The sequence below is a fragment of the Passer montanus genome, unplaced genomic scaffold, assembly GCF_014805655.1.
Source record: "Passer montanus isolate IOZ18808 unplaced genomic scaffold, ASM1480565v1 scaffold1, whole genome shotgun sequence".
Lineage (NCBI taxonomy): Eukaryota > Metazoa > Chordata > Aves > Passeriformes > Passeridae > Passer > Passer montanus.
In genome coordinates, this window is record NW_024356504.1 from 5,643,680 (window position 1) to 5,666,954 (window position 23,275).

The 23,275-nt window shown below is 38.0% G+C and overlaps 1 protein-coding gene across 13 annotated transcripts in view; it reads left to right on the forward strand.

Moving 5' to 3' along the window:
- The window catches only part of ZNF385B (zinc finger protein 385B), a 158,610-nt gene extending 137,734 nt beyond the window's left edge, over nucleotides 1-20,876 (forward strand). For all 13 annotated transcript variants that reach the window (XM_039702462.1, XM_039702471.1, XM_039702554.1 and 10 more), the window contains 4 exons: nucleotides 15,122-15,358; nucleotides 16,414-16,592; nucleotides 17,696-17,797; nucleotides 19,429-20,876. In XM_039702462.1, the coding sequence (XP_039558396.1) occupies nucleotides 15,122-15,358; nucleotides 16,414-16,592; nucleotides 17,696-17,797; nucleotides 19,429-19,647 (737 nt within the window). In that variant the 3' untranslated portion in view covers nucleotides 19,648-20,876. The remainder of the gene's footprint in view (nucleotides 1-15,121; nucleotides 15,359-16,413; nucleotides 16,593-17,695; nucleotides 17,798-19,428) is intronic.
- Nucleotides 20,877-23,275: the final 2,399 nt, after the last annotated feature.

The following is a 23,275-nucleotide window of genomic DNA, read 5'->3' on the forward strand; positions in this document are numbered from 1 at the left end:
CAAATAATCTATTCCTATACTTGTTCTTTTCTGACTGCATCTTCACAATTTTGACTATATTGCCTAATGTGCAGAAACAAAAAAAAGGACATAGAGATTTTAATCCTATAAATAAGTTCTATAAATCCTATAAATTTGATGAAAATTGGCTCCTAGGTAGAAGAGAAGGTAATTATTTATGCTCTATCCTGAAAGATGCTACCACGTGTTTTGCTTGACCTCCTGAATGACTGGAGACTCAGCATTCAGTATGGAATAGTTGAAAGTGTGTATGTGTGCTGTAGGTCTGAAAAAATTGCTTTAGAAGTACATAAACTAAATGAAATCAAGGAAGGAAGAGAATTAAATTCCACCACTTGGGAAGCTGTTGTTTAGCCATAGTACTTTGGAGAGCTCCTGAGAGATGTTCATCAAGTAGTAAATAATTTCTGATATCCTTTTCTAGTGTATGGAAGAGTAGAAAGAGAAGCTAAATGGACAAGACCGATATAAGTTCTTGTGATATTTTTTTATCTGCTGTAGTTCTACAGGTATTGGTGCATTACAGTAAACTGATAATCTGCAATTATTCCCTTACATAGGTCTGCTAATAAAGGAGCACAACAGGCATGAGTAACACCCCTTCTGATGTGCTGTCATTTTGAATGAGATAATGATGAATGATTTGGAGCTCTCCAGACAGAACAGTTGTTAAATATTGAACTAAAATGTCAGGTTAAGTTTTCTATACAGCCATGTGTTCTTTGAGTCAGACATAGCATGAAGTTCAAAACACTTGTCAGACGTCACCACTATAGTACTAATAGGAAAAATTATTTCACTGTTAGCTCATCTAGTGATGAATCTATCAAAGGCAAAACACAAATTCATCCAGCCCTTATTTTTCAAAACCTATGATGCAGTGGTCTCTCTACAGTTGCTCCTTTCAGCTTGAGAAATGTGGCTGCTGGTAGAGATAAAAAAGTTAAATTAATCTTTAAGGTTTTTTGGATATTTCCAGAAGAACATGGGCTCCTGTAGGCAAAAGTGGCCTCAGCCAAATGGAAAAGTGTACTGTGGTCTGAGCATGACATTGTGAGAGAGTTCTTCCCTGCTATTGTTTTAGTACGGTGTGACTTGGAAATGGCATTTGTAGATTAATCATCAGCAAACATTTAATGATAAAGCCACAGTACAGGAATGGTGCAGGTGGCTGCACCCTAAGTGGATATCAATGGGTTTAACTCAACAAGTTTGCACTCTGTTTGTTATGTGGTCTCATTGTCTAAGCTCACAACTCCTTGCTGTTCAGAAAACTTATTTATTAGTATTTGTAAATACCACCACCCTGCCCCATTCACTCTGCAGGCAGGAAAAACATCACAGATGGTGTGACAAAGCTGTTGCTCTCCTGCTATAGCTGGGCCATCTCTGCTTGTCCTGACTGGTGTTTGCAGATTGGAGGTGGCCATAGGAGGTGTATCCATAACCTGTCTCCCACAGTTTCTCAAACCACACAGAAAAAGTCCAGTAATGGCTATATAACAGTTTTATATGCTAGAAAATCACTGCTGTGAGCCTGCAAGCTTTTTCACAGCTGCTTTGAGATGTGGTTACAGAAGAGCTGTGTTAATAGCACTGGAAGCTGCTCCTGCTGGGGTGGGTTGATCCTGGCTGGATGCCAGGTGCCCACCAAAATCACTCTGCCACTCCCACCCTCAGCTGAGCAGGGGAGAGAAAATATAGCAAAAAGCTCATGAGTCAAGTTCTGTCAAACATCAGGGAAACTTCTGACAGCTTCTCACAGAAGCCACCTCTGTAGCCCTCCCACTACCAAATCCATACAAACTCAGTATAGAGTAAGATTCCCTTCCCTCCCAGTGGAAGCCCAGGGTTTCCAAAATGGCTACACAGAAGGATACAAATATGTATGGCATTGCTTTAGGAAAAGGCAGGGGTAATAACCAGTACACAACATAGTTTAGAATATTTGAAGTGTGGTTTAAATGTAGCTCTAAGAATGCGATAGAAGATGGTGTCTGTGACCCCAGGTCAGCATAGTCTAGATGCTTACAGTGATGAATCCTTCAGGAATGCATATGGTAATTACTGGATTGAAATGTCACTGTTTACTTATCAAGTAAAGAGGAATTCTTTGATCCTACTTCTAAATCAAAATAAATAGTTCAAAATGAAGCATACAAATGATGTGGTATCAACTTCTTTGCATTTTGCTTTGATATGAAAATTGGAAAGTAAATGCAACTGTTTTAAACTACTCAAGAGTCAAAATCATATTTCAGATTATAAAAGATAATCATTTTTGGCCTTTGATCATTCTCTGTATGTTCTATTGGCTTTATGCCCGTTTGTGAAATGATAGGTATGGGTATTTCAGGTTCAGTCTTCATTGCAGAAGACTCTGTTACTTGGGAATTAGTAGGTAGAGATAAACTCTTTGGATGCTCTATGAAACCCCATTTTCAGCTGGCAGGAATATGGTAATTAATTGTCCCATTAGACAGGATTGGCAACTCCAAGCTATATCAGACTTAGAAAAGTTGACCTTGTGGTCTTGCATGTGAGTTTTGGTTCATCAAAGGCTGTCTGTGAAATGCTTTGACAACAAAACTGCTTTTATTCCTAGTGTACAGCATGTTGAATTACCTTTAGTCAGGAAGCTTATGATGGGTTGGATTTTTCCAGTATCCCCATTGCCAGTGGTGTGTATTTATCAACTACCAATGAGGTGAAATGTCCCAATGCGGGGCTCAGTTTGTATTTCACAAGTCCACCATCAGGACACTCCCTTACTCTAACTTTGTTTGTTATGTGATCTCATTGTCTAATGAGATCACATTGTCTAGGCACTCATTGCTTGTTTTAAAAATCTTTCTGCCAGGGCTCAAATTCTAAACCTTTACATATGCAGCTCTTTACTTGGACTAATGCAAAAAATGATACCAGATCTCATAGCAAAATTCCTTTTCACCTCAACGTTTGTTTCCATTTATCCCCTTGTTTTGCGCATATTTTAAAGGAGTGGCTTGTTTACATAGCTCAAAGAAACTGTTTCTTATCTGATCCTTTAGAAGTAGCTAGGAGCCAGAGACATAAAACCTCCCCAGCTGAACTGTGGTGTATCTGTCCTGGGAAATTCAAGTTAATTTGTCACACAGATACTGTTATAAGAATCTCAAAGCCACAGTGTTTCTAATTATTCTTATAATTTTGTGTAATGCACCAAAGACCTCTAAACAGATTGTGACAAAGTTGATTTTTGAGGGTGGGGTAGGGATAGGGAGAGGCTCTAAGAGAGGAACAGGACAAGGATGTGTTTGACTTGCTGTCTTCCGGAGTGTTATTTAGCACTGTGGCCTATTTAGAGGTTCTGCCTCATGCCCTTCAAAGATGCTGGTGCTTATGTCTGGCCTCCTTCAAAGCTACTGATGAGCCTCATCAGTTCTTCACATTTATGCTGACATAAAGAGTTCTGCTGAAGCTATACTCCATAAAATAACCATACATCTGTGTTTATGTGGATTCAGATAGTGCCTGCTAAGCACAGGCATATTCCTGTTAGATAAAGGTATTAGTTTACGGTCAGCTAAGTAGTAAATTCAATCTCATTCAGCCACCAAGGAGAGTCATTTCAAGGGCATTTTTCCATTACATCCTCTGAGGTAAGCTTTGTTCCTTTTTGATTCAGCCATTTGAAGATCCTTCTCCATTGCCATCTGTTGAATCTCTATCCCCAAAACAGAGGTAATAGCACAGTATAGAATTCTCTGCTTGACCACTGTTTTTTTACAATTGATAATATAAAATATTATTAATAAATGCTCATAAATTCCTCACAGTTACACTGTTGCAAGAACCGTATGTGTACTTATATCCATGGTACCTGCAATGCCAGTATTTTATTTAATAGTAAATAGCTTTCTGGCAGGTAGTTTCAGCAGCTCTTTCAGGAAGTTGCAGTTTGGTTTGTGCTCTTAGGATGAAAGATGAGCCAAAAGAAAAATTAGCAAGTCAAAGTCTGTGAACAGGAAATCATTACAGTAGGTTGAGATCTTTAAACATTTTCTTCCCTGCCAGCCTTACTGTTCATACTTTTCAAAAGTGGATATTCAAACCTCATCTTCCTATGTGTGTCTAAATCTGAATGGTAAACCAGTCATACTGTGTATTTTGCTGTTGATAAGCTCCTGGGAAATCTTTGGTCTGTCTATAATGCTAGCACATTTCAAATTCTGCACCTCAACTGAAAACTGATTATAGGTGCCATTAACTGAAAAACAAGTTCTGCAGCTGACACATGTACATTGATGAGCTGTTGCAATTCTTGTTCAAACTGGAAAAGGCAAAAATTTTCTCTCTTCAGTTATTGTAGCAATCAGAAATATATGCAACCAGGATTTTCCTTGGAAGGAATGATAAGGTTTTGCTTTTCCTGCTGTAAAATAAGCATAAGCTTTGGATCAAAAATATATTGTAAGATGAAATAAGACTCTTTTGAATATTCTGTTCTGTGCCTGAGCACTCATGTCCTGTATCATTAAAGCTAAATACTTCTAGTAATTCTACTTACTCAAGTTCTAAAAACATGAATTTCAAAGCATTTTTTTACCAGCATTCTTAAAATGATACAAAGCTTTTCGTTCTTTGAGAAGTAGAGGTATGCATTTGGCCCAGCAAAATTGACTCTACTACTGTTGCTGGACGATGGGAGCGGGGCCAGGGATGCTACCAACTTCTGGGATTATTTTTTTTTTATCTAAATGTATGTGGTCATTTAAAGAATCCTCTCATATACATTGAATATTTCAGTACCTTATTTATACTGTGAAATCAGGCATCTGTGTCTCTTGGCTGTTCTGTTAATGATTAAATATAGAATTGCCCATTGAGTATCCCAAAAGGATGTTCTTAATAGGATGATGGTGATGAGGGAATGAGAGTAAGGTGAGTATGAAATAACAATATACCTTGATAAAAAGATACCTGCTGGTTCTGTTGGGTTTTTTAACAATCCTGGGAGAAATAATTTCAATTGTATTTAATACTTTCACAACACTTACTGAAGCAACATATTCCTAAGGAAATAAGACAGTTCTTCTGATACCAGATATGTATTTTTCACTGGTACTAGAGAATAAGTAACAGTTATTCATACAATTGGTAGTTGAATAAAGTTTTTTCTGTGTTCAGTTGTTTGAAGTTAAAGGCTGTGTTGAAGCTGTAAATTTTAAGTTTTCTCCTTTTCTCTGAGCCCTTGAATGAATTTTATGTCCAAATATAAAAGAATAGGCAGGACCAATGCTGCTTCAGTGGTGAAGGGGGAATTATACTTCATTCTCTGTAGTAGAAAAATTATTTATGCAAACATTAGGCTACTCATTATTTCCTTATTACTTGTTTTCAAGGAGAGTGTTGGTTAGACAAGTTATATCTGAAATGCAATTTATTTGTCAAATCTTGAGGGCATGACTGAATGCTCACAGTCCTCAGGCAAACCTGCTACAGAAGTGGGTGAGAATGCACAATTACAGATGTCATTTAACTGAAATGGAGACGAGTGTTTCATAGCTGAATTTAACTGCAGTTCTGCCTGGGCAAGTACCGAGTGAGTAGTTCAGACACAGGCCCACGACAATTTACTTGCAGAATGTGTCAGTTCTCCTTGATTCTTTTATTTAGATGCTCATAAATTTCATATTAAGTTCTAAAGCACTTCAGCATCTGAGCATAGAGTTTTAAGATTTTTCTTTTGCACAAGCAGCAAGTGAAATATGTTTCTAGTAATATATTTCAGATTCATAAATGGTGGAGCCAATGCTATTTTTACAGCTGAGATGATGAACTGAGACTAAGCAGAAGTGAAGGATCTCTGGGTAAAATACTATGTTTTTTATAATCTTTGGAAGTTATTTTTCTAAGCGTTTCTACATTATTAAAACGTTTAAAAGACAGTGCAATACCATAAGTTTACATTCCAGGACATCAGAAATAGATGTAGCAGGATTTGGAATGGGAGTGTAAAATATTTTCAAAATAATAGATGTCTGGTGTCAGAAAAAGATAAGTTTATAGCTAGCAAAAACATTTGCTTTCACCCATATATTTTGTAATAGCAAATCTTATACTGTATTTCAAGCTTTACTCACACTGCATTAAAATTTTCCAACTCACAAATTTTCCTATTCCAGCCCAAACAGACTGGCATCGCTCAGAAAAGATGAAACTAAATATGCCTGGCTATAAAGCAACAGAACGCTGGAAGACTGAGCTTTTGGATGATCTCAGTTTATGGATACTCTTTAAATTAGCATTCACACTTCTAGATGTGGTTTAGATCCACCTTGTTTTCAGTTGTAGTGCTATTGATATTTCTGATTTTTGTGAATAAACTTCTAGTGATAGTTTTCCCAACCTGTCAACATGTCACTGAGATATTGTACACTAGGAAATTGCTCTGTATTGGTGTTTGTCAACAAGCTGATTTTCTCCAGAAGTAACAGATCTAAAAACTAGAGGAGGAGGAAGCTGGGAATTGTAATAACCTCTTTTCAAATTAGGAAAAGAGAAGTCTGATACAATGTGCATTCTGTAAAATATCATTAAAGATCAGCAGGTGACATAGAGGCACATTGCAAATGGCCTTAAGTGAGTGTTCAAAGTTTGTTTTCTCCAGAAGTATTACATACACACCTGTATTTTGACTAACAGTACAAAATCAACCCGTCTTATTACTGTAGGTTTTGCACTGAGAAATTGCATTGTGATGAAGTATTAAATAAGAGGCTTTTGAAATGCCCTTTGTTGATACATAACAATTTTGCAGTTATTTTACTGTATGTTTTATATGTATGTGTCAACGTATCTTTTTTTTTTCCCTTCCCCTGCTGGTGAGTGCATGCAGATTTTTCTTGATCTTGTCTTGTAAAACAGACACTAGCCAGCCAACGTAAACCAGTTCCCTGAGAATCTTCAAAAGTGTAAATAATTGATTAAAAATCATAGGCAATACAGCAGGATCACCTCTGACAACTCAGTAATTAAAGCAGCAGGAGCTTTCAGTTCAGGAATGTGTACAAATAGGTACAGGAATAGATTTTGCAGGGCAAGGTTTACACTTGCAGAGCTACATGTACTTCTGAATAATTTCTAATTCTCATCAGTCCACTTTCATAAAAATTAAACCCAACCAATATTGCAAGAGCAAACCTTTTTTGACATTACATCTTTATTCAGATCAGCACAAATATTTTCACACTCTGAAGAAAATGCAGGTTCCCTTGTAAGAGCCATTGGTATGCCAAATCAGAAATAAAGTATCTAAGAAATTGTCAGCATTACTGCTGTAACATAGCCATGCAAGTGACACTTCTGAAGTAAAAAAGATAGTTGGATTCATCCTGTTGGAGGGTACTGATGCAGTTAATCAAATAATCATTCTAGCTACCAAGTTCACCTAATATTGCACAGACATTCAGACATTTCTTGATGTATCTTCAGTATCTTGAGAAAATATGTTGCAGCTTATTTGAGGGCACATTTGTGTTTGAGAGGAAAAGCTTTATATTTATAACTTCCATTTTTTTCTCATCTTTTATAGAGACAAAATTTGTTCTCTTCAGCATGTGCCAGACTGATCCATTTCATTATGTAAAACTTAGCTCTTTTTCATACATGCCTGAAGTACAAGAAAACACATTTTACAAAAACAAAAAGCAATCAAAGGGTTAATAGATACACTGTGCTGTCTGATTTGCATGTAGGTTTGCAGTGGAATTTTTCTAGAACAGAGCCCTACGGGTTTTTCAGCCTCATTTCTCAGTAGACTGCACAACTGGTGAGAAAGTAGGTATTTTGTCTGACAGCCATTAGAGTCTCATTATTCAGCAAAAGTGCAGATAGAACAAAAAATATTTTGAAATACCTTATCCAAGTTTGCTAACTCCATCTTAATGAGTGTGAAGAAATAATCTAATGCACTTTGTTGTTTGTTTTGTTGGGAGGTTTTGTAAGTGGTGCTGAGATGCAGAAACAGAGTACTTAAAAATCTGTAAAGGTTGTGACTCCTAGTAACTTAATTGCTGTCCTGTTATTGTCTTTATGGCATATATTACTCAAATATATGCCATAAAGACAATAGACAATATTGCCATAAAGACAATAGACAATATAATTCTCTATCATAAGAAAAACAATTAATTGTGTGTGTGTGTGTACTTTATTCCTCTATAGTGCTGTGAACCAGAACAAAATGCTTTCTGTGAAGTACAGGGTTTTGAAACCTGCTTTTCGTACTGGAGCTATTGTCTGACTTTCTATTCAATAACTTTTCTGCTAATACACTGAAAGAGGCCCTTTTCATCCTGGTAATTCAGTCTCTGATGATCTCCTCCCTTCAAATCTTATTTCAGACCAAGGAGATGTACAGCAGCTCTTGTTTCTAATATAATTATCTGTGGGTGTACTTGTTCTATTCCCAGGACTGTGTTCTAGGGTAGACCCTGATGTTTGGTTAGACAGTCCTACAAGTACAGTGTGACTAAATCAGTTTCCTCACCTTGATTTTATTTTGTTACAGTTTCTTAATGTCTCCCTTAATTACATTCAGCCAGGCTTGTTATCTCTTTGACTGTGATCTCTCTAATGGTTTTTTGTTTTAATGCTGCAAATTTTGTTACAATATTTCTATTGCTATTTTGTTACAATATTGCTATTGACTTTTCTCTCTCCAGATTTATGTCCTTCACTTTCAAAGCTCTCCGTACCTTTGTATGTCTTTTGTAATACATTTTCAAATGTTGTCTTGCACCTGACACACAAAGCCATTTGAAAACAGTTTCTGATGCAGCTTCCTGCTTTGTCTGGACCTATTTGTGAAGACTTCCCTGCAATCAGCTGCTAAACTTACTTCTTTCATTCTCACCTTTAAAAATTTCTCTTATTCTGTGATGGACTGAAAAGCAGGAAAACGCTTGTGAGAAATTTGACTGCCACAATGGTGCCTGTGTCAGTGACTGGTTGTCGTGTCTCTCTGTGGTTTCACACCGTCTGCAGTGGTCATCTCTGCCCTTAAACTGAGCATTTTGTCTGGGGAACAACTTCTGTGTGCAGACAGCTTAGAACTGAGAGGTCAGCTGGTGACTATTGAGTAACTATTTGAGAAACTCGCCTCTCGTGTTGTCTGTCAGTGGACATACTTTGTGAAGTGTGGGAAAAAATGTAATTAAATTTGTCACTTTTTGGATTTATTTCCCATGTGCCAAGCATTTAATGTGTCAAATTTAAACTGAGAATTTTGTTTTTCAACAGACAAATTTTTACTTTTTGTTTATGGATAGCTTTACTGATAAGCTTTTCAGCAAAATTTCTTGCATTGTCTACTAGTGTAATTAATGCATCTGATTTTACCTTTTCTATGCAGTTGTTTGGGGCAAGAATGTTTAATACTCTGACAATGTCATGGATTTCCTTTTCCCTTTCTGTAATCACTATATGCTTCAAAAGTTGTTTAATGCAGCCCAGTATACACAGGCATATATGGAGCTGTTGAAATTACAGGGAGAACCTGATAGTCTGTTTTGCTCAGTGCAGCTTTTCCACTATGGGAGATATGTTTGCTTTCCCTCAAACTCTCTCTTATTCTCCAAAATCAACACTTCAAACTAATACGAACTCCCTCTAGCACAACTGATGTGAACTCAAGATTATCACAAGCCAATCTTTGCACCACACTTTCAGTATTCTAAAAATATAATATTAACATTTACTTTCAGAAATCACTTTTGATTTTAGTTATCATAGGAAGTGGCATAGTCAGAAATCAGTTGAAAATGTACAGGATCACCAAGCAGTCCTTTTTTTAAAAGGTTGTTCTTTCAGCAGTGATGTGGTATTGAAAGGCACCACCATAAACAAGGCTGATTGAACCAAAGGCTTTGCCCCTAATTGTGCATCAGTTGTGCTCACTGGCTTTATGGCCCTGATAACCATGACTGAGTTGCACAGCAAAAAAATTTTGTGACTGGTTTAGGCTGGAAATTGCACTGCATATTGCATGGCTCTTTCCTTCATGTTTTTCAAGAAGAAAAGATGCATATGTTTTTTACTATTTTCTTACCTTTACAATAGAGAATAATAAACATTTTACTGCCAAAGTAATTTTTCATTATGATCTCTTCTAACTTGGCAATGTGCACTATTGTGCAAGCAGGAAATATAAAATCATTATAAAATATACAATAAAATATATAAAATCTATATAAAATCAAGAAATATAAAATCAGATTTCTATACCTAGGATGGCAAATGAGTAAACCTCACAAAAGAACTTCAGTGCAGGGTTGTAGAGCAGCAGTGGCCACTTTGCAGTGTCTGTGCTGCCCTTTTGCTGTCAGTACTTATTGCACAGCTGCTGTTCAGTGCCTGGAGCTGGGGGATGCAGTGAAGGACGTGGCACAAGGGAAGGTGTGAAGCTGAAGCTGGGCAGTGGGTGGCTGTAAGCAGGGCATGGTCTGTTCCCAGTGGAGAGCCAGCTGCATCACAGTAAGTGCTGGGCAGCTGTTCTCAGTGCCAGCATCCTTCCCTCTCTGTGTGCCCAGCCTTCAGCACAGGCTGGGCACAATATTCCTGGTGGGGAAGAGAAGCAGGCAAGTGCAAAGTTAAACTTTTTTATTACGTGCAGACACACACAAAACATGTCTTTTCAGTAATTGAAACATTGTTCTGTTACTGTCAACGCAAGAGTAAATTTGTTTATTTATTACATACAGCAGAAAATTTGACAGTTGGAAAACATGACAGTTTTGTAAGAGTTATTAGGATTGTAGCAGAACTTCATATATGAAAGCTTTTTAGCATATGGATTGGAAAGGGTTCTTGCAAGTGTATCACATCATCAGTGCCTTGGATATTTTAATTCTAACTGCTATTTGAACAATCTGTTGTGGAACAGAACTTTATTGTAAAGATGTTTTATGTATCATCAGTGATAAAAACTGGATAGGTAGGCATGCTGAGGGGTGTAAGTAGCAATGAATATTTTGATACTGAAAACACTTTATTAGATTTCTAAATCTATACATGAGTTTTAAATTAACATTTTTATTTTTATCAAGAACGTAAATTCTGAGTTAAGGATCTGAATATTAAGTTACTCTTTTTTGTTGTTGTTATTGAAAATAGCATGTATGATTTCATCATCAAGTCCATATAAACTTTCTTTCTAGTGTGCACCAAAGCATCACTGACTCAAAAATAAATAAATGCCATTAATGGGTAGGACCTATTCTCCACACCACAGCAACTGCAGTGAGAGTGGCATGACCTGCCAAGGTCAATGAGTCACTCCAGCTGTAGAGGTGAAGCAGTAAAACCTGTAGGTTTGAACCTGGGAGGTGTTGCCCTGCAGTGTCCTGACTTTGGTACTCAAAATGAGGCAGTACTGATCAGATAAATGAGTCTTGAATTTTAACGTGGCGCTGACACAAGCATGAGTCAAACAAGCAGAAATATGTGAAAACAACTTCAAAGCAGAATTAAAACAATGTAATGGATGAGAAAAGCATTGATACTACCAAGCCCAAAGCAATAATTAATGAGCTTGCTTTAGTTATTTTCCCTGGGCTCTATTTCAGAATAAATCCAGGCTTCAGTAAGAACCTGAATCATCAATTTACTTTTCTGGAATTTAAGACACATAAAATATGGCTTTTCTGCATGGAAAGTGAACATAGGGAAACAGTACAAATTAGATTTTAAGTTAATTTGTTGCACTTGAGTTTTGGTGTGAGCATTTCAACCTGACCCTGGTGCAGATTGAATCACAACTACTCCCCTCAGGCAGTAGTGGTCTCATGCTTCCAGCTGTGCTCTGCTAAGCTGTGCAGCAGAACCTGGTGTGCCCATGGTCCAGGCAGGATGGACTCACTCCTCTCACTCCTGCACTCATTTGGGCTCTGCCTGGCTCTATGGGTCTTGAGCCAGGTGGAGTTTAGAGCAAATCTGAGCCTATGCTGAATAATACCTTCAGAAATGGCAAGAGAAATGCAATCCTACAGCTCAATCTCACAAGTCACATCTATTTTATAAGGTGGTGATAGTTAGGAAGTATGGGTATGCATGCAGCCATTGACAGTTACATTTTCATATTCCTGCATGCAGATATTGTTAGCTCTGGGCTGTAAGTACAAATAAGAGAGTAGTTGTCTTTGTGCTTTGTATAGACATGCAATTTGCATTTCCTGTGCTTTGGACTGTTGAATAGTTGGCATTTCTGTCTCAAGCATAAAACTGCAAGTAATGGTGTTTTGAATTTTGTGGATTGAAACAGTAAGCTGTTATCAAAAGCCCATTTGGAGAAGTGCAATTTTCTGATTTTAGAAGCCAGGAAAATGCAGTTCTGGGCTGACTGCAATGACAAATACACACTTAGCTCCGTGTACTTTCTGTGGGAGTTCAACTGTATAATAACCTTACAATGATGATCTTTGAAGATGTTCTGCATTAAACATTTAGAATGGTGGAAGGAAACATTAATTCATAGAGGGGTGTATGTCTCTCCTTATACATTCCCATCGATGAAGAGCTTATTTGTGTCAGGAAGCTTTCCAAATGATGGAATTATTATGTGAGCTGAGGTTCTTTCCAAAAGCTGCGGTATTGGCAGAATTGAGCCCAGCTGCATGCTGGTAACTTCTCTCTGGTTTTGTAGAAGTTTTCTTGTTAGTGTGTATACTCCAGAATTGTTTGAATATGAGTAGTGAAAACACTAAATCTGGGGAGTATCATAAAATCAACATACTGCATCAGCTGTTGACCAGCTAAGTGAGGAGAAGTGGGAAATGAAATCTATAATTTTTTCAATCATTTGTTAAATTCAGCATTGGAAAACCATCACTCTGTGATGGTAATTGCTGGCCCATGTAAAATGGATTTTCTTCCATATCTTGGGATCTTACTCCACAGACACTTAATGGCAAAACAAGTAAAGTCTGCTCCCTCTTGTTGTGAGGGAGATCAGTGCATGCAGGGGCTGTGGGCAGGAGGGTAAGCACTCTGCTTGTTGCACAGGGGTGATGATTGCTATCTCCAGGTGGTGTTTCAAAAGCACCAAATTCTTATCCTTGCATTAAAAAAAACCAAAAAACTGGGGAACAACATAAAAAAATCCCAAAGCCAAATTAGAAGTGTAGTTGGTATATGTTAACATACAGCCTGCAGTTATGTAGGTGTATTTTTCCTTTAAGGCCTGAAATGCCAAATACTGTGAAACCTTCCTTTGTTCCATTTTGGTTCACATGTATCCTGGTGTTATGCCTTTTGCAGTTTGACATAATATTACATAGAAAAAAAACCACCACCAACAACAATTCTATTTTCCAGTAATGTAAATTTGCAAATGACAACTGCTCAGCATGTTTCATTTGTAGATGTTAGCACCTCTGAGAATTTTCCATATTGAAAACTCTTTAATTTAGAATGTTAGCAAATGCTATTTATTGAAACTGTATTTTATGAAGACTCATAAGTCATATAAAGTATTCTAGATTTTTGCAGATGTGACATTACTATGGAGACTTTAAAATTGAATAGCCTATGAAGTACAATTTAACATCAGTTTCTTTTGTCATACTTTGTCAATCAAAATACCTTCAGAATCTGGTTTTAACATTAATTTGGTCATAATTGTAGTCTTTGTACTGGACTATTTTCTATGTTTAATATAGTTCATATTGTGTAATTTCCAAGTATTTTTATTGGGATTTTTCAAAAATAATAGTTCTTTTATTAGAGTTTTCTTTCTCCTGGTTTATAACAATCTAAAATTGATGTACTGCAATGCACTTCTGGGAAATATGCCAACAACTGTGGGGGTTAGTTTCAGGATGGCTATTCATAGTTCATACACACGTTCAAGTGTTTGCTTGAGTGGGTACAATCCTGTTTTCTGAGTTCTTGGTAGCACAGTCTTGGCCTGATACACAAAGACATGTTAAGACAGAGTCTGGTAGCTGTAAACATAAAGTGCAAGGGTCCATGTTAAAAAATAAATGTTCTAAATAGAGCCTAGTTTTACAAGTCAGTTCAGCTCTATTTCAAATTAAGCCATGGGTTTCAAATGGGGAGGCTGCTCTTATGTAGATGTACTTACTTAGATGATGAAATTTGATTCCAGCTGTTCAGAGTAACACTTATTCCTGTCTGTTTTGTCGGGGTTGATCATACCAGCACCCCTGCACTGCTCCCCTCCCGTCCCGTGCTAGTTTTGGACAGAGCTTGTTTTACTGCTGGCAGCTAATATGGCTTGTGGTCACAAGGCCTGCAGTTGAACAGCTTCAAATGCAATGAGCCCTTGAGGGGCAGCATGTAAGCATGGAGCATTTAAATACTGGCTCTGGCACAAAGTTCCTCTGTAGGCACAGCTGGGACATTTTATCTCATGCTTTTTGATCGCCATCTGCAAAAGGAAGTAATACCTGCCTACCTGCCCCATAGGAGCACAGGTGATTGACTCATGCCTGTGAAGTGACAAAGGAATGCACATAGAAGTCACCTGATCCACAAATATATAGGGAGTTGTTCATGGAAAAACCTGAAAATATTAGCAACTGTTCATGTGTAGCGCTATAACTCCTGGAACTGAAATGAGGAATGTGTGTCAAGATAGTGCTGGAGCCTTTCATTGTCCTCCCAGTGACTTTGAGAAACTTGAGCCCTTCCAAAGGCAAATGTATTGCTTTTGAGAAATATTTTTTAATCCTCAGTGCAAAGCCTTGCTTGTTTCTGAGTGCTGTCCAGTCCTTAACCCTGGCCTCCTTTGGTATTGCTTGGGCTCCTTTCAACTGGCCATGCCTGCAGCACAACAGCAACAACAGCTGGCATGAATTTGGTGAGCCCATTGGTATTCACTGGTAACTTTAAAAACAGGACAATCACCCCTTTTTGTCAAATTATACACATTTCGTGGCAGGCCTTTTAACAAGATTTCAAGGATTCTGCTCTCTTCTATAAAATGAGATAAATTAGCCTCCTGTTGTGCTATGTTTACTAAACCCACAGGACTATTACTGTATGCTTTTTGTATGTGTGGCATAAAACAACAACAGATGTATTTTGTTTCTTTTAGAAGATAAAGGGAACGAAAAACCCAACAGTATGAGTCAGCAGTCCAATGCAGAAGCGGATCCTTTTCTTCCCAAACCTGGAGTGGCGCCTGCAGCACCTGCCTCATCTTCCAAGAGCACCAATGGAGCTGCTAACGCAGTTACTGAGTCAGAAGAGGAAAAAGCCAAAAAACTACTTTACTGTTCATTATGCAAAGTGGCTGTGAACTCTCTTTCACAACTAGAAGCCCACAATACAGGTGAGTATTCACATGGTACAAGTCAGCTGTGTATTAACATTTTTAAAATTCAATATTACAGGGCAGTAGCCACACTTCACTGAAGTGTCTTTTAGTTAAAACTTACAATAGCGAGTTAAAACACCAGTCCTGTTTATGGCAGTTTCCTGTGTGGTTTTTGATCTTCTATTAAAGCACTCCCTATTTTTTTTTTAACTGTTCTTCGTGTACTCTCTAAATTTTTAGTTGACAAAATCCCTACAGTTCATGTGAACTAATCAGATCGCTTCACACCTTCACACTGAGGATCACAGTAAGATCATAGTGGTTTCTACAACACTTAAGGTTTCTAAAATGCCAGTGTTTTCTCTCTTTCATGTTTCATCTCATTATCATTAGTATCTGTTATTTGCTGGTAAAACTTGGAGTAATTTATTTGTTATTTGATGTTTTTTATAATTTTAGGGTGGGCTCATTAGGTTTCCTAGATGTCATAGAATCTTCTGATTATTGAAGATTTGTTACATGTCTTTTTTTTTGGCCACAAGCAGCAATTCCTAGTGTGCTCTGTCTGTGTATGATGTATTGGTGATGTAAAGCTTGTTAACAAGCCATTGAAGCTGGTTTTACAGCTGTAATCCATTCTTGAAATGGGTAAAACAGCCGTTTCATCTGAATCAGAGGATGTTTATTGAAGTATTACAGTTCCTAGGCAGGTTTTGAGGGATTGCTGTGGTTCCTGTCCCAGTGTTGGCTAATACCCTTTTCTTCTATTCACTGGCTCTGTGAAATTTGGCAAAAGAATAAGCAGCAAACCCTTTGGCCATCCAGTCACGCACTACCCCAGACAGTGTGGTCCAGCATGCCTGCTGTTCCCTTTTTTGCACAAAGCCTTCTGGCTTGCCTTTAGATGAAGGATGCAGGAACTACAGCGACTGAAACAAGAGTGATCATTAGTCCCAGTCTGTGGTGACTTTAACCATTCTGTCTTGAAGATAAATGTTACGAAGTCCCAAGGCTGAGGGAATGTTTAGTGCTGCGGATCATGAACTCACCTGCATCTCTTTGCCCATTAGGCTCCAAGCACAAGACCATGGTTGAAGCTCGGAATGGTGCTGGTCCCATCAAGTCTTACCCTAGGCCTGGATCCCGAATGAAGGTGCAGAATGGCAGCAAAGGCTCAGGACTGCAGAACAAGACGTTCCATTGTGAAATCTGTGATGTCCATGTTAATTCAGAAATTCAGCTTAAACAGGTAACTTGCATGTCTCTGGAGGTCTTTACTGGTTGAAGTTACACTACAGTGTTGTAGGAGCAGTGTAGGACTGTGTGAAGACATGTTGGTGAATATTGAATGAACTTAGTATTTCTCATCTGTCTTCCCACAACTATTTCTAAATATGTCATCATAGGTCAACTTCACCTTATTATTTTAGTTGGGAAAAATGGGCTTGATAGTTGTAAAAGCAGAGGTGTGGGTATCAATGAATGGTACAGCAGATCTCATTTAAAAGTATTCTGTGGTTCAAAATAGGGATTTGAATCTTGTTCTCCTAACTATAAGAAATTCTGGGGTAAGGTTCCCTGAATTCATCTTTTAGTGCTGTTTTCAGTCTGCTCTAATAATGTTTAATGCTATGTGAGAAGGAAAACAGGACTCAAATCTATTGTTTTGGGAGAATCACCAGTAGGGTAATACTGTAGATATGTCTGAATTATGTAGAACAACATTAGCATTAACAGTGTGGCTGTGTTGTTGTGGAGCTGTTCTCTGTCTGAGCCAATTAGCCCTGGGTTCAGAGCTGTGCCCATACAATTGCAAGGATTCTGGTACCCAAATGGGAATCTCTGACTGGATGGTGCTGTGCTGTGTGAATGTGTCCTCTCATTCCCTGTTTTTTAGTTAGCTCCAAGATAATTTTAAATGCATGTGTAGACATATCCCTGGGTACTGGTTCTTCCTTCAGCTAATATTGAATTGTTTACACAACTGAACAGTATCAGCAAGATGGAAATTTACCTGTTACTTCTGAATATCCCTATGACCTAGTAATTATAGCTCTGCCTCGTTTAAAGCTCCTCAAGTTGAAAAAGGAAATACTAAATACTAAAATATCAATAATTTGCAGAGCCTGTCTTGAATCACAAAATATGCTGTATTTGATTAGTTTCTGATTCTCTGTTTGATATGCTCCAAATTGTTATGTTTAATTTAGCAAAACTCATCCTTGCTCTCAATAAAGAACCTACTTTATCTTACAAACAGGGGCTTAGGCATATCCTGCTGATAAATCACTTTCAAACTCAAAACCGAGAAATGTTTAAAGAGCTAATTAAATGTGAGGATATTTGTTTCAGCACATTTCCAGCCGAAGGCATAAGGACAGAGTTGCAGGAAAGCCTATGAAACCTAAATATAGTCCTTACAACAAACTGCAGCGCAACCCAAGTATTTTAGCAGTAAGTATTTTTATTTCTCATCACTGTCTTTGTGAATTTGTGACCCTGGGGACTCCCACCACACAGAGACAGGAACATGACAGACCTGATGCTTCTGCAGCCTCTCTTGCCCTGCAGGCTGCGTCTGCACAGGAATCAGATTTGAAGATCGTTATGTGTTCTGTCTGCCCAGTCCAAGGCATGCAGACAGCACTGCAAGTGTTATTTACTGCTAGAAAGAAGGGGACAATCAGTGGAATGGGGAATGAACCATGTGCCCCATGGAAAAGTATTGGCTCTGCTGGGCAAGGGCTCTTCTCTTTGAAGGCAGCAATGGGTATACTCTTTTTGCACACCTAAGATAACTCTAAGTTATGATGGGTGCAGTCAGGGAAAAGGACATAGAATTAGGATATCAAGATATTTTTAAGATATAAAAATACTAGTGCTCATACTCTGCATACAGCAAACCAGGATGCTGTGTGGATATATGAGTTGGTGCAAAAGAACCATCAGGTGTTTAGGAGAATTCTGTATGTTCAGGCCATGTCTGTCACTGGGTATCAAACACCTCTCCTGTCTCTGTGCCACTAGCTAATCCCTGTCATACCCACCTGCACTTCCAGGAATCCCCCAAGCTGGTCCTGCTGATCATCTGCAGCCAGAGTTCAGGGTTCAGTCTGGCTTTAGCACAGCACAGTCTGTATGTTTATTTGCTCATGACACAGCCATTGTTCATTAGAGAGAAGTGCTTGCCACCTATGGCACAAAAACCAGTTTACAGGTTGGAAAGAAACAGATGCAAATGTGTGTAGGTAAGAGAAAGCATGTGAAAAGCCTGTAAATGGTAAAATATTGATATGTCTTTGTAATTGTTTAGAGGCAAATGAAAATGCTGTAGGCTTCTTTTAAGTCTTCCCACTTGATAGGTTCTGGCCATGCTAATATTCATCATTTTGTCATCTATTGCCTAAGGAGAGACCACCAGTTATAAAGGAAGGACCATGAGTATTTTTGCTTCCACAATTGAATGATTGTAGTGCAAACCATTTTCAGTGAGAGATACAGATATGAGTATATCTATTTCTGATTTGCTGTTTCACCACAAGTACCAGCAATGCTTGTAGATCCTGTGTAGAGCCATACATATATTTCAGAAAAAAATCTTTTTGGCATCAACCTAAAATAATATTTCTACTTTGAAAAGAGCAGGTCTGCTTTGGAAGGTGCCAAGCTGACTGACCTGATACCACCTTCCCATCTTGTCCAATCTACTTTTCTACAATTCATTTTTGCAAGTGGAAAATTTGACTTTTTATATTGAAGTCTTAATCATGAGGGTGTTTTTAATATTTCATGTACATGTTATAATTTATATAAAGTTACTCACTTGCAAATTCTGCTTCTTTCTAAACATCAGTGAGATGGTCTCTAAACTCAAGAGATCTTTTTATCTTTAGATATAGGATTAGGTTGCATTAATTACCCTGGGTGTAAGAGGACAGTGCAGGTAACATTTCTAAGCAGCTGGTAGGAGGTTTCTGTGAGAAGCCACAGTGTTCCCTGTGCCAGGGTTCACTTTTTCCCTTGTGCAAAATTGGGTGTTGAGAGAACTGTATTTACATTGCTTGTGTGTGTGTGTTTTATTCCAGGCAAAACTCGCATTCCAGAAGGACATGATTAAGCCGCTGGCACCTGCTTTCCTCTCATCTCCTCTTGCTGCAGCTGCAGCTGTCTCCTCAGCTCTGTCCCTCCCTCCCCGGCCCTCGGCATCCCTGTTCCAGGCACCAGCAATTCCGCCAGCCCTCCTCAGGCCAGCCCACGGGCCCATCCGGGCAACGCCTGCCTCCATACTCTTCGCACCGTACTAATTTATTGATGTGAAAAGAGATAGCTATGGCCAGTACAAAGGGCAAAGGAAAGCAGGAAAGGAGTTGAGGTTTTAAAATGTTTCTCCTTTGCAATGCCATCCAGCATGACACCTCATCCAAGCACATCATAAAATCCATCATTGGCAGCACTGCATTTTGGAGTCTAGACAACTCTGTCTTCTCTCTGTCTCTATTTTTTAAATCAAAATAGTGTGATTTGCTTCAAAATTAAATTGCTCATAAAATTTGTACCATTAAAGATTCATCCATCTATTCATTTTTTCTTTTTTTTTTTTTTCAATTTGTATGATGCACCTTGGAATCAAGGAACATAAAATATTTTCCTGACAGACTTGAAAACTAGGGTCTTCCTCACACCTATGTAAATACTTCTCTGAAAAGCAATGGGGTATAATCTAATGTGGAAAAAAAGGAAAAGGCAGATGAACCAAATGCTTGATTGCAGATAACATCTCAAAAAAGAATTGCATCCATTATTTTCATGTGCTCTTGTTGACAGGGATTGTGTGCTGTCCTAGACCCCAGTACTGGTGTATCTTGTGTAGTACTACAGATGTACCATGTCTAATTTTAATATTTTTTGTTTCTGTGCAAATGTTTGAAAGCAATGCAATGCTGAAGCTTTTGTTTCTTTTGTGTCATACTTTATTTAGAGAAATCAAGAATAGAAAGCCATATAACATAGAGTTAAGATTACTGCTTGTTTGCTACTTTCGTTTAACTTATTTTTGTTGTTTCTTCACTGGTGTTGCTAAGCAATGTTTAAAGAGAAAAAAAGCTTTTCAATTGCACATTGCCACAGCTCACGTGTTGTTCAAGAAGACAATGGATCCATGTGTTTGTACGTAAATATCCTGTTTTCTTAATTTCTAACTAGTTTCCTTTGTAATGATGCTGCATAACATTGTGGCTCCCTAATGCAATAATGTACAGAACATAAAATATTTATAATTGACCATATTCTCTGTTTACTGAATATATTGAAGTAATGTCCCACCTATCTTCTTACCTCCCCAGCCCTTTTATAAAGGTGAATCAATATGCAGTGCTCAGACTGGAGTCATTATATGATTATGGGGACTACAGGTGGAAGGAAGGAAAAAAAAGAGAATTAACTTTTAGAGCATCTTTATCAGCAATCCATAATAGTAAGATGTCTGTGTATTTTTTTAAATGTACCTTTTCAATAAAATAATAAGAAAATTCTACATGCTTATTGTGTTTTAATTGTTACAGGGAAAAAAACCACCTGAATCAAATTTAGCTAAAGGAGTCTTCCAGGAGCAGACAAAGCATCAGAGTTGCAATAAAGTGTAATTACAGAACCTGTGTTTGTTTCCCTTGTGTTTTAATGTCTCTTCCTCACTGCAGCCTGTAACAGCCTTTACTGGGACTTTTTTGCAGCAAGACTGTAAACATTCACTACTTCCAAGTTTCAGAGGAAGATGCAGCAGAGACAGGTATGTGATTATGTGAGTGTTTTACTGTACAACCAAAATGCTACACCATGGTTGCACCATTGCTAATGGAGATTAAGGATTAACTTTAAAACCAGCCTGGGCAGACTTGAGATTGGAAGCAGGTCACTTAGGAGCCAGGGCTTGCTCTGGAGCATGGGCAAAGCATGCAGTTGCTTGACCCAGCAGCAAGCTTTTGAAGGGAAGTGTGTGGGGAAGCCTTGAACTTACCTTTTTTATTGCTGAAAAGCTTAATCTATTCTTTAAAAGCCTGCTCTTTGTTAATAAAAAATGGAAAGTGAGGAGTACAAGAGTAAAAAGACTCAACTGTAAGGTTGTTAAGGTTAATACAAAGCCAACAGGGCCATTACAAATCCACGAAGGCCAAGAGAAAAAAAACTTCAGAAACTTTATAGTAGAGATTTTACAGACCAAGATATACCTCATAGTAGCAACATTTTACAGACCATTTTCTGCAAGTGTAATTCTCTCCAGTTACCCTGTTCTGTGGAGCTGTCAGTTGTGGTGTGAGAGGATAATTCACAGGAAAACCACCTACCAAATGGTAAGTAAGGGAATCCAAGCTTTTAGCATCCTCTGGGAAAAGAGTTGACTTTGTATTAATCTTGTGGACCCTGACACTCACAGGGTTACAGGCAGACACCCTGCCATGTGCATCTGTCCGTGCCTGGCTTTGCAGGGAGTCAGATGTAACTGCTTCGCTCCCTTCAGAGGAGTTAATCCTGTCAGGAGCTGTTGCTGTCCAACATGAGCTAGGTTTACTGAACTCTGTATTTTAACTGGTTCTTCAGGAAACAAGAGTTGTCTGTGTATTAAAACAGTATTTTTTTTCTTTTTATATTCTACTGTTGATGTTAAGAAATTTAAAGTAATTACAGGTTTCTGCAATTGAAAATGTTCCTCTATGAAATACAAAAAAGGAGGGGACTGGCTTAACTCAGGAAACAAGAGTTGTCTGTGTATTTAAACCATTATTTTTTTCTTTTGCATTCTACTGTTGATGGTAAGAAATTTAGAGTAATTACAGGTTTCTGCAATTGAAAATGTTCCTCTATGAAATACAAAAAAGGAGGGGACTGGCTTAAGTGTCTGTAGATTTCTTGGACAGCTGATTATTTCAAAGAGTATCTTAAAATGGAGAAATATTTGGGTCACAAAGGGTAAAGGAATGTGTTGTGTCATTCAGCAATGAAAGGCATTAATCTGTGAAATATAAGAAGCTAAAATATGTGCTTGTGAACCCAGGAAGATTCTTAATCAAAACTGTGTGTTAACTTCATACTTTGTGTGCTGAACTCTGCTTGCCACCAAAGTTTTGTAGACAAAATGCAGGACCAAGCATTTGAGATGATAATTACAGGAAAAATGGTAAATCCTCCCATTATGCCTGCTGGCATCTCTCCTTTTAAAAATGAGCTTTGCAAGAGAAAGAAAAGTTGTATCATACTTAGACAAACACAGTTAGCAGCTTTTTTCTAATGTTAGGATACCTTCTTCTGAAGTGTTACATCATGACACTTGGCTGGCTATGAAATTCATGCATTTGTTGTAACAGATAACAAGTATGGCAATATAATATTGGCAGTGCAGTTAGCTTTTTGAGTAAGTTATCAAATGTGGAAACCACTAAGGTAATAAGGTTACAGTAATGGGATCATATCCTTTGGTACATCTATTATTCTAGATTTGGTGACTGCACTCTGAGCTGCAAGTTGTTCCCGTATGAAAAGTCAAAAGTTATAAGGGCACTCTGTGGGTTGGGGATTATCACCTGGCACTGCCATCTTTCTGTAGCAGAAAAAGAAGGATCCAGGCCAGATACAGGTACAGACACATCAGCAGGAACTTTCTGCTGGGATGAGTGACTGGATCATGGTCTCTGTATCACAAAAGATTTTCACAAAGGGTTATCAAACAGAAATGTGGTCAACTAGTCTGTACAGATTGAAGATTTATATCTTTTATAGACTATATCTTTTATAGATCTTTATATCTTTTACAGACTGCTTTTTTCAAAAAGAAAAATAATGGTGATACGGTCTTCTATAGCTACTGCAGGTTCACTACTCTGTGTGTCTCTCATTTCTTCAGGTCAAAATGTAATAAAGTCTTTCCTTCCAGCTCTGGTC